The 10,365-nt window shown below is 35.8% G+C and overlaps 1 protein-coding gene across 4 annotated transcripts in view; it reads right to left on the bottom strand.

Annotated features, from left to right (window-relative positions):
- Nucleotides 1–142: 142 nt before the first annotated feature.
- Nucleotides 143–10,365, bottom strand: part of AHCTF1 (AT-hook containing transcription factor 1) — a 52,834-nt gene continuing 42,611 nt past the window's right edge. For all 4 annotated transcript variants that reach the window (XM_085219589.1, XM_085219590.1, XM_085219588.1 and 1 more), the window contains exons 31-36: nucleotides 9,763–9,869; nucleotides 8,950–9,131; nucleotides 4,504–6,346; nucleotides 3,197–3,324; nucleotides 2,130–2,236; nucleotides 143–1,484 (exon numbers count right to left, since the gene is read on the bottom strand). In XM_085219589.1, coding sequence (XP_085075715.1) covers nucleotides 1,292–1,484; nucleotides 2,130–2,236; nucleotides 3,197–3,324; nucleotides 4,504–6,346; nucleotides 8,950–9,131; nucleotides 9,763–9,869 — 2,560 coding nt within the window. In that variant the 3' untranslated portion in view covers nucleotides 143–1,291. The remainder of the gene's footprint in view (nucleotides 1,485–2,129; nucleotides 2,237–3,196; nucleotides 3,325–4,503; nucleotides 6,347–8,949; nucleotides 9,132–9,762; nucleotides 9,870–10,365) is intronic.

Here is a 10,365-nt window from a genome sequence, read left to right as displayed (position 1 = left end):
CCCTAGAATGTCCTGTTCTGAGACATAAAAGTCATGGCCCTGAAAGAAATTTCTTTTACACACTTAGTCTATTATTAATACATTCATTCATTATGTACACGGTGTTAGTTAACCAATAAATTATTTCTTAAAGTAACTGTAGTAGCTTTTACTAATCGAAAAGTTTAATGTCAGGTTCCACCATTTTGTAGTCTTCAAAGTTGCATCCATATATAAATTAACATACATAAAAAATAATCCATTGTCTAAAAGACTGCACATCAAAATAGTACTTCCAAGTCTACTTTTAAAAGAATAGTCTTTTTCATCTATTCTTACAAACTGAAACCTCATAGAGACATTGACTCTGTAGCCTAAGGTTGATAATGAGATCATTATTCAAAAATATGGTTTGTAATTTCTGTACATTTTTGTACCTTCAGTGTTGCGATATGCAGGCTTCAAATACTGCAAAATGTTAAGACAGTAACTATTTCAAGTATAATTGCTTTCGTATTAGTCTTATGAAAATATTTTGAAATTTGTGCCAAAATTGTGTGGGCAATATCCCTCTAAATTTGATATGCTATTGTAAGCATCAACTCTTCTACACAGCTTTTTGGCTGACAACAAATTGTAAAAAATAGCAAAACATCTGAGATGTGATCTGGTTTTATAAACGAAAGAGCAGCTTTCCCAAACTTTAAGACAAATACAAAAAAATATTGCACAGCGTAAAATACAATTGTTTACATTTTGACTTCAATACAGTACAACTTAACCATGAACATAAAGAATTAACATTTTATATTTGGGAACCCAATCATTCGTTCAAGAAGGTCAAACATCATCTATAAAATTTTAACTAGCATGTTTCAAATGTTTAATTGGTACAGTAGTCCTAAACAAACTTTTAAAAACTTTTGGCCTCACTTTTGAGCATCACCAACTCTTGTAAACCAACATTAAAATTTCTGAACAATACAGGCTATTTAACCCACTATTCCCTCAAAAAGCTATCAGACAGTAAGCATATTGTGAAGTATACATTTTTATTTAACATTCCTAAAATAGGTTGTATTTACATATTATATAAATGTATGAAGTCTTAATATAAAATAGAAAACTGCATTGACTGAGGAAATCATACTCCATATGGAGTTACTCATTGAAGACCATTTGTTTATGAAATTTTACAATAATTTATATAAATTATCTCTTCCAAATTAGATGATTATTTTTTCTTTTTACTAATCCACACAATTTTGATGACGTTATAAACAGTGGTGTACATTACAAACTTAAAAAACAGTTACAGCATCTTCCGGCGCACAACTGGCTTTGGAAAATTAGACAGTCTTTTTTTGTTCTTTCGTACAGTCTTCTCTGTTGCATCTGTGGTTTCTTTCTGTTTGCTTTTCATTTCATCCACTGGACTTCCAAAAGGAGAAATGAACTTTATTTCCACTGGTGGAGGTGACCAAGAAACATCTTTTCTCGTGGTTCTGCGAATGCAAAAAGAATCAAATTGACTTTATAACCAACAATATTAAGTAGAGAGAAGTGGAATTACAAAATAAATACCAACAAATTAATATGCAGACTACCTTGTAGATTGGATTAAAGCAGAAGTAGTACATTAAAAAGCTTACTCTTGCTTCCATTCCTTACCACACTGCGTCATGTAATCTTAGTCATTACTCTTAAGAGAGAGATTTTAGAGATTTTGCAGGCTTTTAAGAGGCTTACTGTCTTCAAATAAATTATTTCCAAAAGAAAGCAAAAAAAAAAAAAAAAAAACAGGTCCAGAACCAAGACATACTCTTTATTCACTACCTGGCCCCTTCCTGTCTTATATGAGGAACTAAAGACCTTACGGGTATGGTTTTCAAGATGGAATCAGATGACATAAAAGGACACCACTGAGTTACCACAGGGAGTAACTTTTTACCGCTGTCCATCCCCTTCTTCTATTACCATTAGAACACAAAATCATTAAGTGGGGAAAAATGTGCCTATCAGACCAGCAAGCTGGACTGGCTCTTAAAGTGAGGGTAGAACTACACAGCCAAATGGGGTAGATGAAATTAGGGGCTAACAGCTGAATCACTACCATAATGAAAGTAAGTGTTCAAAAAATAATTACGTACCTGCTTGCTTTCTTCACTTTCGATCTTGCAGGTCTACCTCTCTTCAATTTTTGTTTTCCCACAGATTCTATGGATTTGATTTCCTCCTCTTCTTTAGTTGGAAGCTCCTGCGTTAAAGCAACAAGAATGTTTTTAACATGAATGCATTCTTACACTTCTAAAGAATACAAATGAAGGTTTACTGAAGTTATTATAAAGTTACAATTTATAAAGGCATTACAGTTTTTCTCTGAAAAAATAAACTTGCTATATCAAATTATTCAATCATCCTAAAATTCAGAAGTTAACAAGTAACACACCACCTAAGTTTAAATAAAGTCACTGTGCCCTCTGTTAAAGCTAAGGCAACACTTATTAGCTCTTAACCTACATAGATACAAAATCAATTTTTGTAGCTAGTTTTCATAAAACAACAAACTTGTTTAGCTTATTAAAGTACTCTTTTTAGGTACATAAAGGCTGCTGCAAAAGTAATGTTTCCAGTTTTATTATGTTGGCCCACTGGATCAGAGACAGCTGTCGACGGCATGTCAGTAGAAGGTGAACCTTCCAACCAATATTCCATTCCATTTTGTTGCCACGTGACAGATGACAGCAAAGGGACAGTGTGACAGAATGACATCTGACATGAAAGCATATGAAGTGAAATTGTGTCACTGAATTCGTCCATGTGGAAAAAATGGTACCCACTGACATTCATCAAAGCTTGCTGAATGTTTCCAGAAATCTAACAGTGGATAGAAGCACAGTGAAACAGTGGGTGGCACATTTCAACAGTGACAACAGCAAGTCACCTTTGCTGAAGCAAATTTTTATAAGCACAGCACGCAGGCTCTTACTCATTGCTGGCAGTAATGCGTAGCTAAAGTGGTGACTATGATGACAAACAATGTTCTGTAGCTGTGAATTTGCTCTAAGAAACGGAACAATAACGCTATCTGAATCTGTTGTAATTTCTATGGCAATAAGTAGGAGGCATTACTTTCAGAGCATCCTAGTTGTTTTGCAAGGAAAAAGACAAGGCATTGAGAAGTAAAAGTTGTGACACAACTACAGTTTTTACTCACCAGTTCTTCCACTATTTGGGGAGTACTAGACACATTTTTCCTCCTTGACCTCAAAAGAGGAGGTGAAAAGACAAATTGAGAAGACAAGTCTGGGTCTAAATCCTGCACATGTTGGTCTGCTTTTCCAGCTAAAACAACAACGAATTGTTAACATGCACATACACTGTAAAGAGATGTTAAATTACAGCTGAAAATCAACAGTACAATAGCTTCCTAAAATAAAGGGCCCAATCAAGTTTACAAACATTCACTGTCAATGTACTTTTCCCTTTTAACAGCCTCTTTGGATCCATTATTTTATAGTGAATCGTGGAACAAGAATAAATGAGTCATCATCCAGAAGGTGTTTCAGGCTAGGCTGACTGGGGCTTTGAGCACCTGGTCTGGAGAGGGGTTCCCCTGCATATAGTAGGGGAGCTGGAACTAGATGACCTTAAAGGTCCCTTCCAACACAAACCATTCCATGAGTTTATGATTCTAACATTTCAAAACAAAATTATTCATGCAGTCTAATATAAAAGGAGAAGGCTCAGAGGTGTCCTGATAGTGGCCCTTTGGTATTTAAAGGGGAGCTACAAAAAGGAAGGGGACAGTCTCTTCAGCAGAGTCTGTGACGATAAGACAAGAGGAAATGGTTTGGAACTTAAAGAGAGTAGATTTATGTCGGATATAAGGAAAGAGTCTTCTACAGTGAAGATGGTGAGACACTGGAACAGGCTGCCCAGAGATGTGGTGGATGCCTTGTTCCAGTAGACACTCAAGACCAGGCTAGACCAGGCTCTTAGCAACCAGATGTAGTTGTAGATGTGCCTGTTCATCGCAGGACTAGATGGTGTTGGACTAGATGGCCTTTAGAGGTCCCTTCCTACTCCAAGGATTCTATGATAATCACTAACAAAGTATACTTCAACAACTGCAGAAACAGTTGACTGGTCTGTAAAAAGATGCACTCATTCTAGCATAAAAATTGAACACAATTTATAAGTGTGTCTTCTCTACTTCTCCACTGTGAGGGAAAGGGATGGAAATAACATTAACTCCTGTGTTATTTGATAGAAATTAAGCAAATGACAAGAAATTCAAATTAGACTTCACGCCACTCAAAACTCAGCCTCAACTCACTTCTTTCCACCACAACTAGCCAGCCAGGCACAGAGTTCAGGTAAAAAGATTATTTTCCTCTTTCCAAATTTTTACTTTTATACAGTTACAAGTTGTACAACTCAAAGCTGTACTTGTAATTATGATGTATGTTGTTTATAGCTGAGCAATACACTATATTTTACACATGAACATGTTATACCTACCTTTGAATTTCTTTGTCAGCTTTGTGAGAGGAGGAGAGAAAAAAAAGGATTCATTTTCCTCAACAGGCAGATCCTGATGCATGCTAGTTTTATGAGATTTGTTTCTTCTAACACGACCTGTTACAGTTCTTGATGTCTCATCATATCCTGATGTGTTTATGTCTGTAAGCAGCAAAGGACTGCCATCAGTTCCTTCAGGGAAGACTTCTTCCCTCGTGTTCTCCTCCAATATTGATGATAATTGTCTCTTTCTGCCCCGAAACCCTGACCTTATTGTAGTCCTGGGTGTGGTCAACTGCTCATTTGGCTGCTCAGGTGTTTTTTCAATAGTATCTGTTTTTTCCGGTTTAGCTTGTGCAACTTTCCTTGTTCTTCTCCTAGGAGTATCAAGGATTTCCACTTCCCCACCTGAAGGCAGGTCTTCCCGAACAGAGACAGATTCCATGACTGCAGAGAGATTCTGTGCTGCCTTTCTAGCACTTCTTCTGGGAGTGATAGGAAGTTTCAGCTCTGTTTGAGTAAGTGATGATTTTGACAGATCAAGGTCAGAATTTTCAGAAACATCTGAAGAACTCATTTTAATTCTTCTGCCTCTTTTAGTTGGCCCAGGTAAAAGAAGTTGGTCACTAGGCTGTAGCTCTTGATCCATAATAGCATTTTCAACAAGTGGTGAACTACTGCTTTTTAATTTTCTTGCACCTCTACTGGGACTGACTGCCATTTTTATCCTATGGTCAGTGCTACTCTGTCCAGTTTCTTGATCTCCTGCTGAGGTTTTTCCTCCTCTAGTCCTTCTGGGAGTAGTAGAAGCAGTAACAGTACCTTCAGCAAGAGACGTTTCCTCATTAGCATCTTCCAAAAGTTCAGATGTAGCTTCCTTTGCTCTCCTTAATCGTCTTGGAGTAACAGATATGGACTGTGTACTGCTGGACAATATTTGCCCATCAGATTGGCTGCTTTCTACTTTTTCTAGATTAGTCTGTTTGGGCTTCCTACCTCTTCTCCTAGGGGTAGCAGGGATCACAGATATTTGCTCATCTTGAGTATTTTCTACTGTCACAAGACTAGAAGTCTCAGACGCTTTTGTTTGCCTGGTACTTCTTCGAGGGGACAGTCCAAACAGAACTTGTTTGTCTGTCTTTAATACTTGCTCGTCATCTGCTGATGGAATAATTAGAGTTCTACTCAGCTGTCTCCTTGCACGTGTTCTAGGAGTGACAACATACTCTACTTGATGTATGCTGGTTTCATCATCTGCTCCTTCTGGCACAGTTGTCAAGGGTGTTTTCGACTTCCGAAATCGAGTTACCTTTTTACCTATGCTTTCATGAATAGACTGTTCCACAACTTCAGATGTAAATTCTTTACTTCTTGTGTCCTTGATTACATCCAGTAAGTTCTCAGCAATAGCTACCTTAATGGGTTCAGGCACATATGGGAGTGACTCTGCAATATTTTGAGACTCCTGGTCACTAGTTACAGTAGACACTGAATTTGTAACATGTTCTTCATTTTCAGTACTTCCTAAACTGTTCACAGGTTTTTCATCTGTTGTTGTAACAGCTGCTTTAGAAGCATCTGCTAATGCAAGGTCACCCATCTCTCCTTCACCTTCTTCTCCCTCCAACACTAAAGTAAAATTACTCTGCGATATAAAAAGTTCTCCATCTCCTTCAACTGCATAGCATTCACCATCTTTGTTATCAGGCAAATCATATGCAAACTGTTGCTCTATAGTATCATAGTTGTATTGAAGATTGCCTGTTGGATGTAGTTCACTACATGGAGATGTTTCAGGTGATTCTTCTGAGGTTTGTGCCTTGACTGCAACTTCTTCAAGAACCTAAAGTTAAAGAGAAGTCCGTTAATGCATTATTAATTACCAGACTAACTTCAAACTGAGCTAGATGAAACTAAGGGCAGTAAAATGCTGTTTTTTTCCTTTTAAATCAACCACTGAAAGTTAGAAACAATGTATTCTTCACTAAAGTTCACACATTTGAAGAACAGAGCACAAACATTCAGTGTAGGCCATCACTTCATCTGATATTTTGGTTTATGACTAACAATTTGCCACCCTTCACAAGCAAAAGGAGCAGTTGTACACTAAGTTGGCAATAATCATCATACTTTGCATCTAACCGTAAAATACAATTATGCCCCCAAAGGTTAAATTGCTATCATAACACTTATGCTCATAACAATTCATCCCTCAGTCAAACTGGCTAAATATCACAGCAAACTTGATCCTGCATTTCAAGGAATCACGGGATTCTGTAAAAAAAAAAAAAAAAAAAAAAAAATGTATATTCTAAATAACTCCATCCCATTTACTGTAGTTCCCTGTTCTGTAAAATTATTTTCTTCTAGGTCCATATGAAATACTCAAACTTTTATGTTGAGAATAAATGTAAGAGAATACTGAGAATAATACTAAAGGAAATTATCACTAGATTCAGTATGGTACGTAGAAGACATCCTACAAATCCAAATAACTCAAGCCCCAGTTGAACTAAGGACAGCAGTAAAAATCTCAGACAACTGCCAGTTCTAGTCTAATTTTCAATCCATGAGTGACCTTTTAAAATTCATATTTAACCAAAGTTTAGATATTCAAAACATGTATTTTTAAAATAATTTTTTTGAAGTAGCTGGAAATATCTTGACAATGAAATTAACTCATTACTGTGAATTTTGTGCTTATTAAAAAAAATAATAGTAAAAGACAAGCACCTAAATCATTCTGAAAATAATTTAGGTTCCCACATCATTTTGGTAAATGATACCCTGGATCATTTGCAAATTGTACCCTGGATTGAAAAACTGACCTTCCCAACATATCTTGCTAAAATAAAGAGAGAAATGAAATGTAACGTTAAAGTCAACTAAGAAACATTTAAGTCATGTGGGTCCAATCTTTTGGCTTGTCCTGGCTATACTGACTGAAGAGGAATTGATAGGGCAGCATATAAAATATATAATATAGTTAATGTGTACAAGTAGCAAAGCTTTTTAAATAATATTTTTATATTTTTTATACTTTGTATTAAAACATAAAAAGATCATAAACCAAATCATAAACCTAGTGGGATCTTCAACCTTATTTTTGTGAAACTAATGCATCAGTTGTCTAGTTCGATGGAAGTGGTTGCAATTCTTAGTGAGTTCTCAAGGTGCTCATGAGATTTTTGATCTTGTTTTACCTTCCTGTATTCATCCTTGAAAACAGGATATTCACATACTGCCAAAAAGCAATGACATGAGTAAGGCAGAGCTGTGAAGTGAGAGACATTTTTTCTCTGATATCCCTTACAACAGTCTAGTACTAGAGACATGATCACATTTTTCTTTGAGTTGAACGTTTGACTGCAACCCTGTAATTTTCAAATGAAACTTCACAGGTAATGTCTTTATGTTGACTGAAAACGGAGTCATAAACACTCAAGAAAAAAATCTGACTATAATTTTTTGAAAACTTGAAACCTATTCTCAAATTCCTTCATCAAAATAGAAAGTAAGGTTGCATATTTTCCCTGTTCACAGGACTCTGCTCAGCCAATGTATCAAAATGCTTACAATTATTTGCCATAACTTGAGTTTGACATAATTTAAGTTTCATTTCAAATGCTGTTGTGGTTTGCGACGTAGCACAGACAACTTCTCACCTTGAAGCATATTTAACTCATTTAAATTATAAAATTTTTCAGCACCGCCTGACTACTATGTTTTCCACAGTGAACATCTTAAACTACTTTATGAAATAACACAAACCCAATTTTAATAATAAAACATATCTGTTTAATAACAAAACACACACATTCCAAGGTAGGCTAAAATATTATTACTGGCAGTCACTACATTCTACGCGCCAAGCAGCACAAGTGTCTGTAATGTGTAACGTGGGTTTTGATTCTACTGACTGTGTGTCATAGGTACGAGAGGCAGAGTCAGCACAGCACTGTGCCCTCCCTTCCACAACATTCCATTGTCTATGCTTGAGCTGGGCACAGTCAACTCATGAAAAATACCACTACAAATCACATAGTAATTTTCGAAATGTATGATCCTGTGGGGTCGCATTACTAGCTGTTCAGGGCCACGTGTAAGCCTGCAGGTTTAGGCTGGACACACCTGATTTAAGTTACAGTAAATCAAATGAACATATGCTTATAAAAAAAGAAAAATGGGGTAAGTTTTTTGTTTTGTTTAATTACTACAGCTCTCAAAGCTCAAATCCTGACAAGTTCGCTTCTGTGTTACGTATCCAGTAAACACAAATGTGAAACATGATCTCTGTCCTTACACAGTGAGGTTAACTTGAGTTAACCATCTAAAGAAGATAAGATGTTCACACGTGCGTGTCCTCCAACTGTTAAAAAAAAAAAAAAGTCCTAAAATTTACTAACATTTTCTGCTTTGTAGAAAATGGGAAAATTATTTACTTACATTAATTTCTTCAGTTTTAGGAAGATTGTTAGAATTATGTATTTCCTCTTGTGAAAAAGAAGCATTTACTCCAGCTTCATTTTCTAGGTTACACTCTTCAGGTACATCAACAAGCCTTTCTTCAGGACGATTTTCTGAACAGGTTCTGACCACATCCTCACTGTCAAGGATACTTATCACAGCTGAAAGAGATTGATGTCTTTTTAACTTAAACATTAAATAAATCATACAGGTTTAATCAACAGGAAGCAACAGAGGGAGTGTGAACAATCAATAGATTTCTCCATTGTGCTAAGCGTATCCAAAACATATTTTTCTCCAAAAGCTACAAAGCAGTCCCACAATAAAAATAAAATTGAGAAGGAGAAATGAGCTGCCAAATCTAGGGAAAAAGAAAAGAAGAAAGGGTGGCCAAAAGGCACACTGACAGCTAGTCACTGACAGCCTTAATACTGCAAATACATTATTGTTTTGATATAGTAACTCAAGAAGCAGGTCCCATAGCACACAAATTACAAGTGTTGTATAGCATTAAAAGAAACTCTAAGGTCTCCTTCTGGTATTTTATATTTTTACCACTTTTCTCAAGATCAGTAAAACTGACGTGTTTTTTTGTTGTTGTTGTTTTGTTTGTTTGTTGTTTTTACAAGAACCTTCTTTGAGGAGTGTGTTGTCTACACAGGTTAATGAAAATCAGCACTAAGAATCTTAATGATATTTCAGTCTGAGACGCACAGTGTTAGAACAAACTGCACGTTTAGTTTCAATTTAGCTACCTTAGCTCACGTAACATCTCCAACACACTATACGTACATTCACTGTCTGCCTCTGGGAATTCAGAAAGTTGTGGATTTTTTACAGTCACTGTTTCTCTCTCTTCTGATGTAGCGGACATTTTAAGCTCCTCGTGGACTGTTTCACTTTATAAACAGGAGAAAAAACAAGAAAGAAGAAAAGAAATTCATTATAAAGCTTCAGAACAGGTATGTAAAAGATTTAACAGGATATTCTCTCAGTGTTTCAAAACAGAGTAAACAAAAACTCGAAATTCCTTGTCCAACATACCTACATCCAATTTGTGATTCATTTTATGTAGTGAATGAGGTACTTAACAGTCTTTCCAGCTAACACTGGTTCCATAATAAGAGAGTTGTATTAAATAATGTAATTTAATTTAATAATGTAATGTAATTTAATTACATAATTGTCTTCTGCAGAAAGAACAACTACTGTATCAAATGTTTAGGACAAACTGAATAAAAGTTTTACCAGTCCAAGGTACCACATGAAATTAAGGGTTCTTTTTATTACTGACATTCCTTCTTCATCCCTTCATAAACAATTCCAAGTAAAGAAACTGTTTCCCTTTCCATAAACAAGTAGATGTTAATTAAGTCTCTCTCTTATTTTTTTTGA

This window comes from Meleagris gallopavo, chromosome 2, assembly GCF_905368555.1.
Source record: "Meleagris gallopavo chromosome 2, MGAL_WU_HG_1.1, whole genome shotgun sequence".
Taxonomy (NCBI): domain Eukaryota; kingdom Metazoa; phylum Chordata; class Aves; order Galliformes; family Phasianidae; genus Meleagris; species Meleagris gallopavo.
Note: the sequence above shows the minus strand (reverse complement) of the source record. Positions and strands in the feature narration are given on the sequence as shown.